Source organism: Leptodactylus fuscus, chromosome 11, assembly GCF_031893055.1.
Source record: "Leptodactylus fuscus isolate aLepFus1 chromosome 11, aLepFus1.hap2, whole genome shotgun sequence".
Lineage (NCBI taxonomy): Eukaryota > Metazoa > Chordata > Amphibia > Anura > Leptodactylidae > Leptodactylus > Leptodactylus fuscus.
The window spans coordinates 40,167,229-40,188,151 of record NC_134275.1 but is presented as its reverse complement, the minus strand read 5'-3'; the positions used below and the strand labels follow the sequence as shown (position 1 = coordinate 40,188,151).

The following is a 20,923-nucleotide window of genomic DNA, read 5'->3' as shown; positions in this document are numbered from 1 at the left end:
GGGGAGGCTGTCTCTTTAAAGCCAGGCTGAGTATATAGCAGGTCGCTGTCTGTCTTTTCCACATGGCTGGATGCTGCTGCATGTAGATGTTGGCTGCAGAGGGATACAGCAGGAGCTCAGGCTGTGTGTCCCTGCTCACAGCTGCACAGTACAGGCGACATTCTCCACTTCACACCCCAAGACGGCCAAGGGGACACCAGCTGTGAGTACCACTTCTTGTCTGCTTGGGTTTCCTCTCGGGGAGTGGACACTTTTGCAACACCCAGTTACTGGACAGCTTCTTGGTTTATTAGGGGAGGTGGGGGTGATCTTGATTTTCAGCCCTGTCTATTGAGCCTTTGCTATATTAGGAATATATATATAATATAATCTTTTTTTTTTGCTTTTAATCAGAATTTTATGTATTTGGATGAAATTCACTTTTGTACATATGAGTGTCAAGCCCGTGCAGGCAGCAGTGTCTTCTGTGGGCGGCAGCAATGGGTTAACAGACTACTAAATCTTTTAAGAAAGAGACTTTTATTTTAGCGCTAGCCAGCTCTGCGCTTCTTGCATGACTTGGCGGAGATTTGACTGAACATGAAATGCTTGTCTCCGGCAACTCAAGTATTCTGCAGAACATTAATGGCCGATTTATCACGGAGGAGAAGTTTAGCTTATGGCACAGAGAGCGGGGCCGCTTACACTGCGTCTATGAGAATCTACCGGAGAGAAATTTCATTGTCACCTAGAACTGCGGCCGCCACATGCCGCTCTGTGGGAATTGTCGGATTCCTTTATAATGTGTGCACTTAAAGGGGCCACTAATATATGCAGCTGCGATAACAGATCATATCTGTATGTGTGTGTGTAAATGGTGTATATGACATAAAGCACTTACAATATATCAGAGATGGCCGATAACTGGGAGCAATAGAAGTTTGGACAGTGTGATTTCTTTCTCAATCAAATGCTTAGCATGATCTGTTGTTAGGAAAGCTGGGTGACAATGAACATGACCATTTTATATATCTTTCAGGTGTCAGCACTCAACTTTCCCTGACCCCTGAATGGTAAATGTAGCTATCAAATTACAGAATACGGAATCACAGGGGGGGGCGGCTCTTATTGCAAACAGGAGTCTGGGGGCCCGGAGTCCCCTATGTGTAGTTGTGCACACATGTGGCCACTGCTAAATTGGGGATTACAGATCTCTGTCAGTCCCATAGAAGTGAATGGAGCGATGGTCAAGTATGTGCACTAGTGCTCCAGTCATACAGGGGTCTCAGAGACCCTCATTTTATGTTTAACTTGTTCCCTATCCACAGGTGCTGTGTAAGAAAACTCCCTTTAAGCAGCTATACTTGTCTTCACCAAACATATTTACTGTTCAGAAGCCTGCGAAAGCTGGGTAACAATGAAAATGGTCACCATTATTTACTACCCAGAGTCCATACACAGCTTTCTCAGATTCCTGGATGGCAAATCTGGTGTTTTCCTACAAACTGTACTTATCTACAGGATAGGTGGTCATGTTTGATTACTATGGCTCTTAGTGCTGGGGCCCACAAAGAACAGGTTTCCCTGTCCCCCCTGTGTGAATGGAGGACTAGTATGCACGTGTGACCACACAGCTCTGCTTGGCGCAGATGGTCAAGAACAGCTCTCTGTCAGTCACATAGAAGTGAATGAAGCGGTGGTCATGCATGTGCATTACTACTATTCCAATCACACAGGTGGCTCATGGACCCTTTTCTTCTGATCACCAGCAATAAGACACATTATCCCCTATCAACAGGTGCCATTTATGGGAAGACTCTTTAAGTAGTGATATTCACCGCTACCTGCCATATAGGCAGATTTTCCATTTAGAAACCTGGGAAAGTTAGGTGACAATCTGCTGTGAGATCTCTTTTGCTGGTCATTTTGGTGAGCCCTTTTAGTGGGTCAGTGCCCCTTTAAATCACATTATTTCCTTGCATTAATCTTGACATTAACCATTGCATTACCATTAGTCTTGTTGCCCTTGTTATCGCAGCAGATTACTAACCGGTCGCTTCATTAGGTGCAGAGATTATAGATTATGGTTGCCTTAATAATTCTACCAGCGATCTGTCTCCTGCATATGCTGCTGGATTAAAGGCCAATCGCTAATCCATCAGGATGAGATAAAGAGCAGGCGCCCGGACCCGCTGTCCATTATGTGGGGCCTCAGTGGATTCACCATCTATGGGAATGCCGGAATTTCACCTGCTCCTTCGTGTCCTCGTAGCCAGAGGGGATGGGAGCAGGGTCATTGATTTCAGCTCAGGACGCTGATGGATATTGAGCTTTCTGTAAAGTCCTAGATATTGAGCTGGATATTTGGTAATTGTTCCATTTTCAGCTGGGAATTACTGTGCATCTCAAGGTTTTGTTGCAATGTGTCAGCACAGGTAAAATGTAACATTTGGAGTCACCCAGGATTGTCCCACCCAACTGGATACTCGCTGTATCAACTGTTTATATGTTCTACATTACACATCTGTACATGGGGTATATCCCTAGTATGTGATACCTGGTATTTCTAATGATCATGACCTGTGGTCTACAATGGTGGCTCTCCAGTGGTTTCCAAAGTAGATCTCCAAGTATGCTGTGACATCTCCATGCTGGGGTTGTAGTTTAACAGCTGGAGCGCTATAGGTTGAAGACCAATGATCTAAGGTGAGAGAGGGTTAATAATGAGATCAGTTATCCATAGTACTATTGAGGTAAAGGGTTAGTCTAGGATTAGAAATACATGGGTGCTTTCTTCCAAAAACAGCACCACACGTATCCACAGGTTGTGTGCGGTAATGTAGCCCTATTCACTTCAATAAAGGTGACATGTAATAACAGACACAACCCGTGGACAGGTGTGGCGCTCTTTCTGGAAGCACACGGTCATGTTTTCCTAGCTCTAAACAACCCCTTTAATATTCAATATTCATGGGTAATAATATTATCATCACATGGATTAAGTGTCTTGAAGGGGTTAATTTGGCAGCCGCAACTACCATGTTGCGCCCAAAGATCGCCATATGGCCCCACAACTTCTCCTACAATGTGAGTGGATGGACCTTGAGAGTGCTGAGATTTCAACTTTTGGAGTTTTTGCCACAAGATGTCCCCGAGATTGCAAAAGTCACCGCATAGCCATAGCCAAACAACATTGTGATTTTGGACCATGTGAATTGCCACTCAGCAAAAGTTTCTTTGTAGCCGTAGCCTAAATCAGTTTGCAGTGAGCGCCCCTTAATAGTGACAGAGACTGCTACTGAGAAAACCGCCTTCTCCCCCTCAGGTTTGCCTATGTACTGTATATAATATATACAGTCCTATGAAAAAGTTTGGGCACCCCTATTAATCTTAATCATTTTTAGTTCTAAATATTTTGGTGTTTGCAACAGCCATTTCAGTTTGATGTATCTAATAACTGATGGACACAGTAATATTTCAGGATTGAAATGAGGTTTATTGTACTAACAGAAAATGTGCAATATGCATTAAACCAAAATTTGACCAATGCAAAAGTATGGGCACCTCAACAGAAAAGTGACATTAATATTTAGTAGATCCTCCTTTTGCAAAGATAACAGCCTCTAGTCGCTTCCTGTAGCTTTTAATCAGTTCCTGGATCCTGGATGAAGGTATTTTGGACCATTCCTCTTTACAATACAAGTTCAGTTAAGTTTGATGGTGGCCGAGCATGGACAGCCCGCTTCAAATCATCCCACAGATGTTCAATGATATTCAGGTCTGGGGACTGGGATGGCCATTCCAGAACATTGTAATTGTTCCTCTGCATGAATGCCTGAGTCGATTTGGAATGGTGTTTGGATCCCTGTCTTGCTGAAATATCCATCCCCGGCGTAACTTCAACTTCGTCACTGATTCTTGAACATTATTCTCAAGAATCTGCTGATACTGAGTGGAATCCATGCGACCCTCAACTGTATCAAGATTCCTGGTGCCGGCATTGGCCACACAGCCCCAAAGCATGATGGAACCTCCACCAAATTTTACAGTAGGTAGCAAGTGTTTTTCTTGGAATGCTTTTTTTTTTTTTAACGCCATGCATAACGCCTTTTTGTATGACCAAACAACAATCTTTGTTTCATCAGTCCACAGGACCTACTTCCAAAATGAAGCTGGCTTGTCCAAATGTGCTTTTGCATACCTCAGGCGACTCTGTTTGTGGCGTGCTTGTAGAAATGGCTTCTTTCTCATCACTCTCCCATACAGCTTCTCTTTGTGCAAAGTGCGCTGTATTGTTGACTGATGCACAGTGACACCATCTGCAGCAAGATGATGCTGCAGCTCTTTGGAGGTGGTCTGTGGATTGTCCTTGACTGTTCTCACCATTCTTCTTCTCTGCCTTTCTGATATTTTTCTTGGCCTGCCACTTCTGGGCTTAACAAAAACTGTCCCTGTGGTCTTCCATTTCCTTACTATGTTCCTCACAGTGGAAACTGACAGGTTAAATCTCTGAGACAACTTTTTGTATCCTTCCCCTGAACAACTATGTTGAACAATCTTTGTTTTCAGATCATTTGAGAGCGAGCTGTCCGTGCTCAGCGACCATCAAGCTTAACTGAACTTGAATTGTTTTGTAAAGAGGAATGGTCCAAAATACCTTCATCCAGGAACTGATTAATAGGTACAGGAAGCGACTAGAGGCTGTTATCTTTGCAAAAGGAGGATCTACTAAATATTAATGTCACTTTTCTGTTGAGGTGCCCATACTTTTGCATCGGTCAAATTTTGGTTTAATGCATATTGCACATTTTCTGTTAGTACAATAAACCTCATTTCAATCCTGAAATATTACTGTGTCCATCAGTTATTAGATATATCAAACTGAAATGGCTGTTGCAAACACCAAAATATTTAGAACTAAAAATGATTAAGATTAATAGGGGTGCCCAAACTTTTTCATAGGACTGTAGCTGACACACCCTTAGGGGGCAGGTATGATTGTCGTATTGGTTGTCGCCAAACTTTCCAAGAAACAGATCTATGACTATTTCAACGGGATAGAATTTTAACTTGACAAATATGGACGTCTCAAGGCCTATTTTCTGTTGATATTTTTTCATCTAGGGGGCAGTATAAATCCCTGGGGCTTTGAGTGTCAGGACCATAGCATAGGCTAGGGTCACATCTACACTGGCCTCCGTCTGCAAGCAGAAAAAACATCGGATCCCAGATAGATCCCATTATAGTCAGTGGGGTCACTCGGGATCTGTTGTCTGTCACTAGAGAGATCCATCTTTACGACAGATCAAAGCAGGTGGTGTCTGTCTGTGTGACCTGTGGTTCTGTAACTTTTCCATAGTTTATCCAGATACATTTCCTTGTTCCGTCACTGGAGCGGATCTGTGAATTCCCCTCGGTGGGCTATTGTTGGTTTGTGTCTAGCGCTGCTTGTTTTGGGTCCCGTTGCTCCCAGCTATAACAGCAGTGTATGTGCTGACTCTGTGACTATATCAAAGTGACTTCCTCTCTTCATCTACTTCCAGCTTAGAAACAGGGACAGTGACCATGAAGAGCTGAATGTTTCTCTTCATTTACATGAGGTAAAATCACACACGATCAGCAGAAACATTGTTATAGAGCGGAGTGCAAGCGGGGACGAGATGAAGCGGACTACAGGCTGCTGTAGATGACAGCCTGGCCACTGTGAGCCTCCCGGAGTGCTCTGCTCCTCTCTTACATTGCTGATATTTTTTTATCACTGGTAACCTTTAGGCTAAGGCCTTACGTAGCTGACCGCAACTAAAAAAAAACAAAAACGCAATGGAATCACAACATTTTTTTTCCAAATCTGGACGTATGAAAACTGTCACCAATGACGAAACATCAGTGGCTATCCTGGCAGCATTTACCAAGAGCCCACAGGACAGCACTCGCTGTATGTCCCTGGAGTGTGGCGTCAATCGAACATCCATTCTATGGATACTGGCTACACACAGATGGCAGCTGCTGTGTTTCTACAACGTGGAGCCTTAGCCTAAGACTGGGTTTCCCCTTTTGAAAAAGTGCTGTAGATACACAAGTGATTTTACATGCCTTTTTAGCCAAAGCACACTCCTTTAAAGCTAAGACCCCACTGGGCGGAAACGCAGCGTTTTTAGGCATTGCGGAAATGCAGCGGAAAAAAAACGCTACATTTTACAGTACCAGCATAGTAAATGCAATTTTGTCTAATCCTAGCCCCACACTGCGGAAAAGCTGCATTTTTCAAAAACTTTCACGTTTTTGAAAACCACAGCTTGTCAATTATAGTTGCGGAAATGCTGAGTTTTTCCGCCATAGATTTCTATGGAGAGTGTGAAAACCGCAGCATGATAAATGTGTTGTGGAAACTCTGCAGAACGCCGCGGAAAAGCATCAAAATCCGTAGACAAAAACTCAATGTTTTGCTTGGTTGAGGCTAAGGCCCCACGGGCCAGAACCCTGCGCTAAAGTGCTGCAAGAATAACTGTGGCGTGAACGCATTGCGTTTTTTCCCGCAACGCTTTGAACAGAAAGTTCACAGAGTTTTCCTCCGCGGACTTTCTGTTGCAATTATATCTATAGGAAAGCCGCCAGTATTTGCGTAGATATAATTGACATGCAGCGATTTTCAAAACCACAACAGTTTTGGAAATTGTAGCATGTCCGCGCTGCGATTTATTTCCGCAAAGTGGGCATGGGATTCACATGAATCCCATCCCCTCTGCAAGTACTGTAAAACGCTGCAATTTTTCCCGTGGCGTTTCCACTGCGGACAAATCGCGGCATTTTCAGCCCCTGGGGCCCCGGCCTAAATAGCAGAGGACAATAATTCTTTAAGATTTTCAACATAGCCTTTCAATTACCTTTATTGCACATGAGAAACTCGAGCAAAAACACAATGAAAAACTCAACAGAAAACTCAATTTCCGCAGCACAAAACTAAAAAACGCATGTACAGGCGCGTTTTTTTTCAGTGGCAGAAAACGCAGCATTTTCTCTGCAGTTTTTTACGCTGCGTTCCTGCCCAGTGTGGCCTTAGCCTAAGTAGGTTTTCCCCAGGATTGCAACTGGGTGGTGCTGTAACTCGGACCCCCAACAAAAAAGTGTGGGATCCCTACTATGTGCCAGGACCCCAAGGTGAGAAATAGCGGCAGCCCCCGCCCTGGAGGACTCGTCCTGTCCACGCAATACTATATTTCCATTTTAGTGGCTGCTGCAGGGAATTGCCTTGGGGACTGAATCTGTGGGAACAGCGTCTCTTATATGGATTCCTCCGCAAAAATTCTGTCTTGTAAATGGACCCTAAGAGGTCCAGTGGGACGCGACTATACTAGGATGTTTTGGGTATCCATTCCATGTTCTCTGTCATTACAGCGGGTGAGAGAAGGTCCGGCATGCATACGTTGTTCATCAGCAATTACTTATGGACTCGGTGACAGAATGTGAACATAACCTAACATTTCATCATACCAAGAATAAGCTTTATTTGCTAAAAGTGTATAGGGAAGGGGGGTGAATAAATATTTTGCCATAAGCAAATCTGACCTGTATTTTACAAGACTTATCTGCTTCAGAAATCCAAAACGGACTCTGGATTTCTGCTGCAAATGTACGTCAGAACTGCACAATGATGAGCGCCATTGTCCTTCAACCTGCGCTTCTTATCTGAATCTTCATTCTGCCAGAGCATATAAGAGATCCCATTCACTTACACTGAGTGCAGAATGTGTGTCTTGAAGGTGTGTGTAGGGAAGAGGATAAGGAGCCCTCTATTGGGGGGTGTTATATGTGTCTATAATGATGATATATATGTATAGGATATAATAATGATCTGATGAGCAGCTGGGACATGTATAAGGATGTATAGATGTCTATGGAGAATATTCATCATACAGTAACAGAGGCCGGGGTCTGCTCAGGAACGTCTCCTCGCAGCTCATCAATCTCTCCACACAGCACAGTCAAGGTCATCGCCTGCCTGTTATCACATCTTGGGTCGCCCTTTGTGGGATTGGTTGTTAATTAGTAGCCCCGGTAATTATAATCAGTCACCCGACAGACTGTACCGAGTCTCCTAATTACACGCCTGCCGCGGTTATGCCCTGCTTATTTCTAGGGCAAGAAGACTAGCGGGAGACTGGGAAATGGCCACGTTCACTCCTTCCTGCTGCTGCCAAAGTCATTATTTCTTATGCAGCACTTACTGATTTACACAAGGCTTTTGCAGGCGGTTTTCTTGTCCAGCTGAGCTGAACTGATATTCTGTGTTTGAGACATGGGGGGAGATAGAGCGGCTCATCTAAGGTATTAAATGGCGCAGGACGCAACGACTGATCTGGTCCTTTATGTAGAGCAGAGATTTACAACTATCATTAGAATATATTAAGGCTGGTGATGGAGGTAGCATGCAACAAAAAGGGAACACAATTTAACACAGATTCATATCCTATAGCACACACCAACCCTAGCTGAAAACACAGATGGATATCCATGATGTGTGTTATGGCGGTATTACACCTTAGGGACTGTGTGCAGTATACGGGTCAGTAAAAACAGCACAAATGACACACAGATTGGTATCCTTATGTCATCTGTGGTTTTCACTGACCCATACATTGAAATGAATGGACTGAGCTACAAATACGAATAGATATAGGACCCCCCTCCATATTTTATGGCTCTTCACTATGGCCCAGACATACAACCACAAAAACTATGACTGTATGTATGGACCCATAAAAATGAATGGGTCCGTATTTTATCCACAATTGCTGACAAAAACTATGGTCGTCAGCATGGGGCCTTAGACATTCCTCCGACAAAGTGTGCATGTGTTTTCAGCATGGAGATGGGAGTAAGTCAGAATTCTCTTTCCGCAGCTTAATATCCCACAGGAGCAAAAGGATTGAGCATGTTGAAAGCCAACATTCCTGACCCTTCATTCCCCCAGCATATTCCTCTGGGTACACCCTCATACACATTAGAAGAATGTTGCCAGTTTTAGCAGGACCATCTAATATATATATGGCCACCGTTGGGCTACCACTTTCCTAAATGTATGTTCCGTTGCGAACACTGAGCTGTCTCCAGTGATCGATCTGTATCTATATCCCTAAATGTACAGATATATTGGCCATATAGTCGCTGTGGTTGTCAGAAATCAGTTTAAAGCCTTATATAATGTAGTTATTGGCTGAAGGCTCATTTGGAGGGCTGCTATTCTTCCTGACTCCATCATACATGTGCACGCTCAGCCGAGTCAAAGTTGTGTTCACAATAGGAAGAGGGGACAAACATTTCTGGAAACAAATGATTGGCTGGGATGAAATTATGGCCCATTCCTGTTTGTTTTGTCTCCTGCTGTCAGGGGTGACTTGGGACACCCCACTGAACAATGGGTGATCAGCTGTTTATGTTCTTAGAAGGGTATTTCAAGAATTACAAGTTACATGTCCACTGGATAGGGTATAACTGCTACCTATAACTGGAACCCTCAGTGATCACACAAATCGGGGTCCGTATTCTCTTAATTTTAATGGAGCAGAGCTATAAGATATACAGGCATGCATGGCCAGCCCCAGCCATGACTAGTGGGGGTCCCATTTAGTATTTATTCCCTTTCCAATGTATAAAGTTTCCATTTGTATTCCCAGATGCCTCTTTCACGAAGAAGAAGAGGACTTAGGAGTTGGAGACTTGTTTATGGCAATGCGCACTGACTCTGCTATGTGAATTTTGCACTGAACACAGGCCATATGGCCCCATCTTCCTTCCCTTCCTCCTTACATAAGAGGCCGGCTGGTGAAGGTCTTCTCATGCGGCAGGTACATAATAACCATATCCATTCACCATCAGCCTCCCCGGCCTGTGATACCAGTGACAGCTCAGGGCGGGTAGGACTCTATTCTGCCTGTGGATTTGCAGGCTGGGAAGCTGCCGCCGGATCATGATGAACGAATTAAAATCCTTCTGGGATGTTATCAAATTGAAGAACATGTTCTTTGTCTGCAGCATGTGAAGCCGCGCTCCTCCAAGCTTCACTGCCCCTGCATTCTTCATTTAACATTTATTGCAACCTTCTCCGAGCAGCCGCCAACGCCTCGTACTAAGGGCTTTGACCTGGTAACAAGTTACACCACAATTCTGAGAAGACTGCTTCTCCTTTATCTATGTGGGGTCTCATGCTGACTGCCGTCATGTGCATTGTTGTGCTAGGCCGACCGATCCCCCCTGGGACGCCAGTGCATGTTATTACTGTACACATGACAGCGCTCATTACCAGATCCTCATACGTCCCCAGGAAGCCTGTAATCTCTTACTAGACCATTACCCCTCAAGGGGACTGTTAGCAGCTTTCCATGGACACTGTAAGGCAGATAGCTTTGTCCTGCTATGCCTCTCTGTGTCAGTCTTCACTGCGGTTCTGTCATTCTGTAACGCGATGTAGCTACAAGGGTCCTTTCACGCTATTTTTCTGTCCATGTGCTATTTGGAAACAAATTGGACAGCATACGGACCCATTATGGTCAGTGGAGCCATTCACACGCCTAGTGCCAAGAGGCACAGAGAGTAAATATCGTGGCATGCGCTATTTTTTTTCTCTTTTCCTTACTCATCTTGGCCATGCAAGTCTGCTGGTCTGAGAAAACTGGACAGTAGACAGCATGTTTTATAGGGGTGATTATTTGTGGATCAAAAAAAATAAAAACGACGGAGAAACAGCAAATGGAAATACACTAGGATGTACAAGGCCCGTGGTTTTATAGTCCACAAAATGGATAGCTAGTGTGAAAGCAGCCTAAGGCCTCCCGCACACAGTCGTGGTTGAACAGCACCAATGGCGCATGGAGGATGACCGTGTGCCACCCGTAACTCTGTTCATTTACTTCAATAAGCCCCAGGCCGCAAAACCGACCGGTATAAGATCTGTCCTGAATTATACTGGGGCTCAAGGGCCCGTAATATTACATGGCTGTGTGTATGGGGCCATAAAATAGAATGGGTCAGTGTGTTTGCTCAATATGTTCACTCAGCGGAATTTGCCGCGGATTTGGGGTTGGATTTGTTCCTGCAATCTGCCTCCTATTATTTTTAACGGGAGGCAAAGATCGCGCAAGGCACAGAAAAAATAATGTCCTGTTCGATCTTACCACAGATTCCTTGGCTCAAGACCTCCTGCTAGTTGGGCCCATTCGCAATATACAGAGGAATTCCTCTTCATTTTCCACCATGTGAACATGCGCTTAAAGGGGCTCCGCTAAAATTATATTAAACTACCCCCCAGTTTTAAAATAATACCCTAAAAAAGAATGTGATCAACTTACCCATTGAGCACGGTGGGCGAGCATTCAGGGTCCGCCGTCTTCTTCATCCCCGCCTCCTCTTCCTGCGATGTCCTCGGGTCCCGTCCTCTTCCGGCGCTCGCGAACTGACATTGCTAAAAAAAAAATGGCCTGGGCGCCTGCGCACTAGCCGTAGTAGAAGCCGCATGCTACTGCGCATGTGCCCAGGCCATTTTTTTTCTTTAGCAATGTCAGTTTGCGAGCGCCGGGGGAAGACTGGACCCGAGGACATCGCAGGAAGAGGAGGCGGGGATGAAGAAGACGGCGGACCCTGAATGCCCGCCCAGCGTGCTCAATGGGTAAGTTGATCACATTCTTTTTTAGGTTATTATTTTAAAACTGGGGGGTAGTTTAATATAACTTTAGCGGAGCCTGAATAGCCTTTTTAAAGGCTATTCACACATATGTGGGGCTCCATCAGCAAAATTTTGCTCATAGAGCCCCTTTAAGCTGATTTTTAAGCTTTTTCAGAAGTGTTTATTTGCCCAGCACACTCCGTTCTGTTTACTAAAAACGCACCTCAAAAACCTCTTCAGGCTGAGGCCCCACAATGAATAAACACCTTTTTTTTGTTGCAGACGATTCTGCAGTTATTTTTTTTAGCCAAATCCAGGAGTGACTACAAAAGGAATGGGAAATATATAAGCTTTTATACTTCTCCCTTCTGCTCAATCCACTCCAGGATTTGGCTCAAAAAAACTGAAAATGTTGGAATGTCTCTTCTGTCTCCCAATCTGCCACTAGGAGGGAGAGTCGGGCCATTTTGAGGCAAAACCGTCTGCAAAAAAACTCCAGACAACGGCCCCTCTGCCACAGAAGGAGGAGCCACGTTCTTAATGGCTGGTTGTCCTGTTACTGATATTACATTGGCTCACAGGAGCTTCAGATTAGACCTCTGATCCAGTCCATGCACCAGGAAGAACTGGATGAATGTAGATAAGTCCCACCCATAAAAATAGAATGTAAATGATGATATGGATGTTATTATGTAACTGCAATGTGTGAGTATTACTGCATCTATCCTGGAATAGCTCTGTATTCTCTGCAGATCATTGCACCTCGGCAAACAGGGTGTAACCAGAGCCCTGGAGGCCAGTACTAGAACTATACAGTACAGAATTAGTATGGAGGCTCAGGAGCTTCTTGTTACACCTCTGCCAGATCACCTCCTCTTCACATTACAGACCATCTAACACTTAATAAGACCCTCTCATTATAAGCTGCCGCCACCACTGCTGAGGGACCTCACTTTCTGCTACCCTGTTTCCTCGAAAATAAGACAGTGACTTATATTAAATTCTGTTCCGAAATATATGACCTGTCTTATTTTCGGGGGATGTCTTATGGAGCGGCTGGAGTGGGGGACAATTGGCAGTCATGCCGGCGCTTCCTTAACGGAGTGCAGTCATGACTGCCGGTTGTAGGTGGTGGTGGTGTGGTTTGCTAGTTACCTTCCCCATCTTCATAGCAGCACTGGTGCTGCTGTTGGTCACGGTGGTGGAAGTGGTTGGCAGGGCTTAGCAGAAATTAGCGAGGCTTCCAGCGGTTGTGCCGGAGAGCCTCACTTAGTGGGCATTGCAGCCGGCTGAACGCTGTGCTCCGTGTACACAGGAAAGCTGGCTGCTGCCTATGCTGTGATACCACTGTTCCGGCTGCTGTGGGATGAGCTGGGAGAGTGGACTCCCCGCAGCATACGATGCTTTCCCGGCTCATCTTACAGCAGCAGGAACAGTGGTATCACAGCAAGGGCAGCAGCCGGCATACCTGTGCACACGGAACATCGTGCACAGTGTTCTGCCGGCTGCAGTGTTTTTGGGGATGTCTTATTTTCGGGGGGTGCCTTATATTAGGCAATTTAACAAAACCTCCCCCCATGCCTTACTTTTGGGGGATGTCTTATTTTCGGGGAAACAGGGTATTGACGTCTTCAAGTAAATGTACTCCTCTGAGATGTTTCATTCCTCAATGATCTCCTTAATTTATTTCACACTTGAAGGAATTTTCAGGTCCGTTGGGTGGGATATGACGGACAGGGATTGCTATAGGACCAGATAAGCCATACCTGCCGGGCATTCCTCATTTATTAGAAGCTTTACTAGGGGACCAGGGCACAACTTTGATGAATAATGAAGTATGTGCCCCCTCTGTAGTGGCAGGTCTGAATAGGACCCATACACCATACTCACTGGGTGTTGGATGGTGACCAAAAACAGTAGGGCAGGTACTATAGGTAGGTAGTATAGTAGGTACTATTGGAAAAGTGCTAGATTCAGTATTAGACAAGGATCAATCTTGTGCGGTGGATTACTATCTAGTCTATTTGCCCTCTCTTACTTGTATTAGTAGATCTTCTCCTCTGCAGCTGCTTTCTTCAGAGATGACTTGGTGACCGGCTGTTCTGATCTGGAGGCTCGCCATATATCTTTACATCTTGGAAGATGAAAGGATTAATGTGGTTGGCCTAAAACAAAAGCCACAATGACAGTGACATACGTGCGCTGGTTAGAGAAGCCCTAGTGCTTTTACTGTAATTGGCAAGACTGTGCTGTATATCCCGGTGGAAAGTTAGCAAGGCTCACATCACACTGCAGCCAAATACCAGCAGAGCATCGGAGCAGGAGGGGAGCACATCTCTTTCCAGGAAAGATGGGAGAGGAGAACAAAGAGTGGGCATCAGTCACACCAGGAACAATGAGGGATGGGGTGACAGTGACACAGAGGACTGAAAATTACAGCTGCCAACCTGGCCATTTGTCACCTGCAGTGCAGACCTCCCACCACCGGGGATGCAGTAATGATTTCTGTGTCCTTCATTATATAGCTTACACGACTGTATTTATGGTTCCCTGGATTTTTGTGGAAGATATTAGTAAAACCTTCACTTTCCATCATTCTATCCTGAACATGCAGCCATCTGTGACCAGGAATCTATTGTCACATATAAATCCTTGCTGTTTGCTCTGGATTTTTGGCTGTGACTGCAGACGCCCCAGGGTAGGTGCACCTGGTGCAGTGATATTGTATGTTCTTCTTTGTTCTGCATTTTCTGGGCACAGGACTTGCTGTTTGTTTATGGTTAGAGGCATTGTCTGGACAGTCGCCCTTGTGGGTGTCATCCACTTGTGTCCTGTAGTGCACATGTCTGTATACTGGTGTGATGTAATGTGGCTGACAGTGTGCCTGGGACAGCCTGCAACCGCAGCTGCTACGAAGACATAGCCTGCTACTGATCTGCTGTATACCCCGGCCTTAGGGTAAGGGAATCATACAGGGGTTATATCAGGGATTGATGGGGATAAATGGAGTGTTCTTCCTTTTAATGTCTGTATAAGGCTCCATGTACATGACTGCTTGTTTAGTCAGTGTGCACACTGACCCATTATTTCCTATGGCCCCACCAGTGTATTATCATAGTTGTGAGCCCAGGGTACAACTCGGGGTAGGTCCTATACCTCTCCACTTTGTGGCCACAGAAGGATATCAATGGGCCATGCAGGCAAGGGGCAGCACCCGGGCATCATCCATATGCTGTATTACCAAGGGATTGAGTCACACGCTGCAATTTTTGCCATGATTTTGGAAATATCAAAAACTAGAACATGAAGAGAATAAAGGTTCAACGTATTGTCAGAGTCTGGGGTTGCTAGGTGGGGTGGCATAGACACACAAGTCCAGTTTCTTTAGTCCAAAACAAAGGTAGAGTTTATTTTCACTCAAAAATATAGTGCAGCAACAAAAGGAAACAATACAACAATAAATCCCTGCCCGGCTAGGCTCGAAACATAGAATAGGTTACATCACCTAGAATAACAGAAATCCAAAAGCCAGTAGAATCACTCAGGACACAGCTCCAAAAATATGACCTATCTGCAGCTGAGTCACTAGCAGAACATCCCCAAAGTGTGGACTGGAGGGGGGTGGAATGACAGGTCCCACTACCAACCTACCTGTCATTCCTAAAAAATCCAGCCCAGTAACCAGAACTTTGAAATAACCCTCAGCAGACATTAGTTAAGCAAACTTCAGCCCTCACACATGAGTTCAATGAGGATCTTAGGGTTCACACTACCATTATTTAATGTCACTGGATAAGAGCAACAGACTTTCAAAGATGGAGCTCCTCTGTTGGGTGACGGTCTGCTTCCTCCCAAATATTAATATAGGAATGAAGCTTTCCTGTGTTTTACTTTTTTTGGTGGAAGAAAAGATCCTCCATGCAGGAAGGAGGGGAAGGGGGCTCCTTGTGTCCATTCCTCCTCTACCATTAATGTCCATTGCTCTTATCCTATGACTGATGACAGCAATAAACTGTAATAACAGTAGTGTGAACGTAGGACAAGTCTAGTGTCTCCGCTCTCATATTTCTGGTGCTTTGGTCCTGTGTGTTATACAAGATATTCTTGAACGCCATAGGCAACATTAAGACCAGAGTCTTCTACTGCTCCAGATTTATCAGTCTTGTCCAGAATCACCCAGTCCAAGTCTATTACTTGGCTTAGTTTTTTTTTATATAAAAATGCTGTAAAATGTAGTTGCAGAAGTGGAGCCCATCTAGCTATAACTGACTATAGATGTGACCTAGGACAGACCTTGTACCTATACTACAGACATTTATCATGAGATGTCTGACAGTTTATAGAACATGTTGCAGCCCCCCCAAGGACTTCAACGGAGAAATGTCCCTGTCCATAGGAGCTGACCGTCTAATGGAATGGAGTAGAGGAATGACACATGGGTACAGGCCCGTATCTGAGCCAACATGGATAAAAAGAAAAAATACAGAGATGTGACGAGGGTAAACCAAGGACAGGCTGAAGACCTTCGTGACCAGATCAGGGTGTGTACAGGCCATTGTATTGGTTCATGACATAGAAAGGGAAAGTTTTTAAGACAGTCTAAAAAGTGGGACTGTGAAAAGGAAGTCTAATAGTCTGGAGCAGCACAGGAGAAGTCCTGAAGATGGTAAAGACTGGCAGAATGGTGTGATCTGCCATTATCCCATAGTCTGTGTAGGCTGGTCTATTTCATAACTCACTTTATAGAGGAGTTTATTTGCTCTGGAGTCCCCACAGGTATCGCTTCAGTGACTATGTGCATATCAAGATGAAGTATGTAGATCTAATAGTGGAGGTGTAGCCCAATGTCCTGGTGCCTGAATATAATGCCAACCTGCTTTATATACATATTACATATATACCAGGGTGCATTATGCTGATTTCTCACGGCTCGCTCAGGATTGCTATCCCCGTATCCTCCATATAGACTTGTAGCTGTTCTTTTGAAGTAGATGAAGGTCACTTGTATAAGCCCTGGAGGATCTCTATCCTGAGCTTCTCACATCACTTATTCATTGTGTGCTTTGTATATTATCATTACACAGGGGATGGCAGTACAATCCTGCTCTAAACATGTAGCAGCGGCTTCTAACTGCAGCCAATGTAATGAAGAGCCCGGCACTGCCGCCATTCATTAGGGTCCTGTCATTACCAAATGAGAAGGAAGAGTCTTGTGTGTGATGAAGACGGGCGACGTCTTGTAAGGGTCTGATCATTTTACTGAAGGGCCCTTAATACTGAGTCAGTGAATTAGACGTGAAGGGGCCCCATGAGCCGCTGACAGGACTGAAGTGTCTCTTATTAGGACGATCTATATTCATGGATGCCTCATACAGCTCAGACAGGTCAAGACTTAGAGGTTTCTTTTATGTCTTGAGTGAACTCTTACTTTGATGATGTAATCTGTATGGAGGAACTTTACCCAAAATATAAGGAAATGGCTTAAACTACCTTAATATTATGCTGCTGACCTGAAAATAATGAGAAAGATGGAGATCCTCCACAGTTTTCATGGTGGATTAATGCAAAGAGACCTTATAGCTTAGGTACTAGAGAGATATACCGTATTCTCCTGCTCATTCTGTCTGTCTAACGCATATGGCCGCCACATCACACTTTGTAGCAAGGAATCACGCACACAGATCTTATCCATCTCTATGAGGCACGGCTGCACCTTCCTACACCATATGGTGGTCTCTTGGGTTAGTGGAGAATGTCTTCATAATGCCACTGACTAGGTAACATGGCACCATGCAAATGCTGATTTATATGGAGGCACTTTAGTATAGAGACTGTGCTGCATTCATGTTGTTGTAATACTGCTGTATGTTCAAGCCATATATTAAGGCTACGTTCACATGATCAGGATTATAGTACACCATCTGATTTAGATCTCCGCTTCCCAACCTATAGCTCTCCACCTGTTGCAGAACTATAACTCCCAGCAGATCCTCACAAGCTGCTGCCAGCTGGAGAGCTTAAGGTTGGAACCGTAGATACAGTAAGATACAGTATAGATAAATCAGCGCAGTAGTAAGAACCTTTGCTGGTATGTGTCTCCAGGTGGAGCGAAAACAACTACGCGTCTCGCTGTCGGCGTGCACAGGTAATTCACTGTTATATTCGTCACTTGGGAGTGGAAAGGGAAGTTAGGAGATAAATCTGCAATAAATCTATCAGTGGTGAGGTCTTGTGTAAACAGAGGGGATTTATGACAAATCTACAAGCAATCGGCGCCTGCAGATAACTGAGAACTGTCACCAGATCTGTGTATTCCCTCCTGCCAGGATGTCACCGAATCATCAGATATGGATGCTATATTATCACTCTGCTACCATTTAGGCCATATTCACATGAATGCATATATTTTTACATCCACAAAATCAATGACATCCAGAATATGACTTCAGATTTTGATTTCCTGGTCTCATACACATACATAAAAATCTGGGGTTACATTTAGGTAACCAAACATGAATTGAATTGAATGTCTCTGCAATTGACTAATATCATTCCTGCTTGTAAAGTACTAGAGGACTGATGCTTAGACTGTTCTTCATTTATTTATTTTTCTAATGTAGATTGTGAGCCGCACATAGAGCTCACAATGTACATTTTTCCCTATCAGTATGTCTTTGGAATATGGGATGGAAATCCATGCATACACGGGGAGAACTTACAGATTCCTTGCAGATGGCTTTTTTTTGCCCTTGGCGGGATTTGAACACCAAGACTCCAAGGCTGCAGTACTAACCACTGAGCCACCCAAGACTGTTCTTCATTTTACCATTACAGGTTATGGATAGCTTTGAGCTTTTTGGGTTTTTTTTTGTTTTTACTTAAATGTATGTATTTTTCCTAGAAATAACTTCTGCAATAGTGTTTTATTACAATTGTGTAAGCTTTTGGTTTCTGGTATGTTTCACACTACATAGCAAGCTGCAGAATGCCATTGACAGTAAAATCAGTCAGAGGTTCTTAGGTCTTTCCCCTTGTAAATTATCTATTACTTTGGATTAGTTATAAACAAGCTTAGAAAACCTTTTAGGAAAAGATAGTAGGAGACTAAGCCATATGACTGATTTTACCATGAATGGCATTCTGCAGCTTGCTATGTACTGAAAAACCTAGAAGCTATGGAAACCAAATGGTACATACATCTACATAGGGCACCATGCAAAAAGAAGAAATGTTCCTGTACGTGTATAGTGGCTGTCTCACAGCAGACTGATGTGAGACGCGCACCCAGCGCTGATCAATAGTTACTGTAAGGGAGAATCACACGCACCATTGATCGCTGTAGAAGTAGCCCTGAGAGGCTGGAAGAGCCAAGGAAACCCGTATTAAATTGGCTTCTCTGGACTGTTTTGCAGAAAATCAATCGGGCTCCTTCTGATGAAGAATGCTTCTTTGACCTCTTAAGTAAATTTCAGAGTAACCGGATGGATGATCAAAGATGTACGTTAGAAGAAAGTCAGAGCGGAGGGACGGAGCCCACAGCGACCCCTGTACCAGCCCTGGATGACCGGATATGTAAGTCAATATAACTACTACAATCTGGCAAATGTAACAGCAACAAAAAAAATGTATCATCACTAGAAACAAGGAGAGAGACTACCAGATGGGCCCTTCTAAGGATATGTTCAGACTACTGTTCTTTAATGTCCTTTGCAGTCATCTGTCACAGGATGAGAGCAACGAACATTAAATGACAGAAGTAGACAGAGCCCATCTGCATTCACCCCAATGTTAGAACATGATGGACACTGTCTTCCATCTTGTATTTTACTTTTCTGTCTTAAGAAAAACTTGTGCAGAGAGGACTTTTTCGTTACAAGTAAACGAACATAGCAGAAGACAGCGTCTGCCATGTTGTTAACATTAGAGTGAACGGGAACAGACGGCAGGGGCTCGTCACTCCTGATTTCTGCACCTCGGCTTCCATTAATGTGAATGAGAACTTCTAGATCCGTCCACTGTATAGTTCTGGAACCAGCCATGCCAGTATCAGCTGATCGCTGTTCACCTACAGTAATGATAAACCATTGCAGCAATTAAATGGGATTGAGCTGCAGCTTAGCCATGTGACTAACTGATGTCTCGTCACTGGTCTGAGTAAAAATGGCGCGCAATATAATAATATTGAACAATCCCTTTTAATCTCATGAAATAAACTTGTACAGAATTTTTATGGCACGGTTAGACAGCCGCATACAATGTAATACACTGTACAATAGAGCAGGGCAGTGGAGAACGGATACTATGGGCCCTTTATGGTGCATACAAGTTATTTCTAATGGGGGTCTTCAGATTGGACAATCCCTGTCTGATAAAAGGGTCCCTGCCAAAGGTCTGGTCACACGAAGTGCTGAGTCCCTGCTGAGAGCCCCAACGATCAGCTGTAATCTGCGGTGGAATTTGGCAGTGGGTGTTTATTTTCTCTACAGCGCCACAGCAGGGGAAATGAAGCATTACACAATGCTCACTCACATCAGTAGGGGTCTGTCTCCCTTGTGGAGGACCTGTCTTATGTAGAGAGACTGTGCTCTTGGTCCACGCAGGGTTAATGTGATCAGATGCCAGTATATGACAGCAGTATATTCACACCAGTGGTGACTGTCACATCACAGCAGATCATTAGCTGACTGCAGAGACATGGCCGGCTGTCCTCTCCCCCTCCCTGTGGCCTTCCCCATTAGCTCGCTGGTACTGTCATGTCTGGAGAGAGGGCCATCAAATCACTGAGAAAGCGGATGCAGCTCTGAGACCTGAGGTGGGACGGAGCAGGCAGAGACACAACCAGCTGGGACCTGCCACCGGCTGTCACACTCCACTGCAATGACCGGGATGTCAGCGGGTCCTCAGCCTTATAGAGGAGACAGAAGGGCTGGGGGTTAGTAGAAGATACAACCAAGACATTAACTCTTCACTCACTTGTGACTATACAATCAATTTACTGATAGAATTTAATGGATGAATTGAGAGATACAAGAAGTCAATGAATCCTAATATCAGGGGAGGGGAATCATGGCACCCCCTACTGGGTTAGTCTACCTACCCGTAGCCCAGGCCAGCAAAGATACAACATAGAAATTGCTTGTCTTGTATCACTTAAGGAGACCATTATAATGGCCAGTTCTTCTGTGTGTCTTCCTGCCTTGTCTGCATCTCCCCCCATTCTTCCACTTAAAGGATTTCACTAGTTTAACCCCTTCAAAACTGTGGGCTTAAAACACAGCACCAAAA

General features: G+C 44.5%; 1 protein-coding gene across 2 annotated transcripts in view; it reads left to right on the top strand.

The window, feature by feature from the left end:
• The window catches only part of GPSM1 (G protein signaling modulator 1), a 205,243-nt gene that overhangs the window by 160,349 nt on the left and 23,971 nt on the right, over positions 1-20,923 (top strand). For both annotated transcript variants that reach the window (XM_075259524.1, XM_075259523.1), the window contains exon 12: positions 19,051-19,210. In XM_075259524.1, coding sequence (XP_075115625.1) covers positions 19,051-19,210 — 160 coding nt within the window. The remainder of the gene's footprint in view (positions 1-19,050; positions 19,211-20,923) is intronic.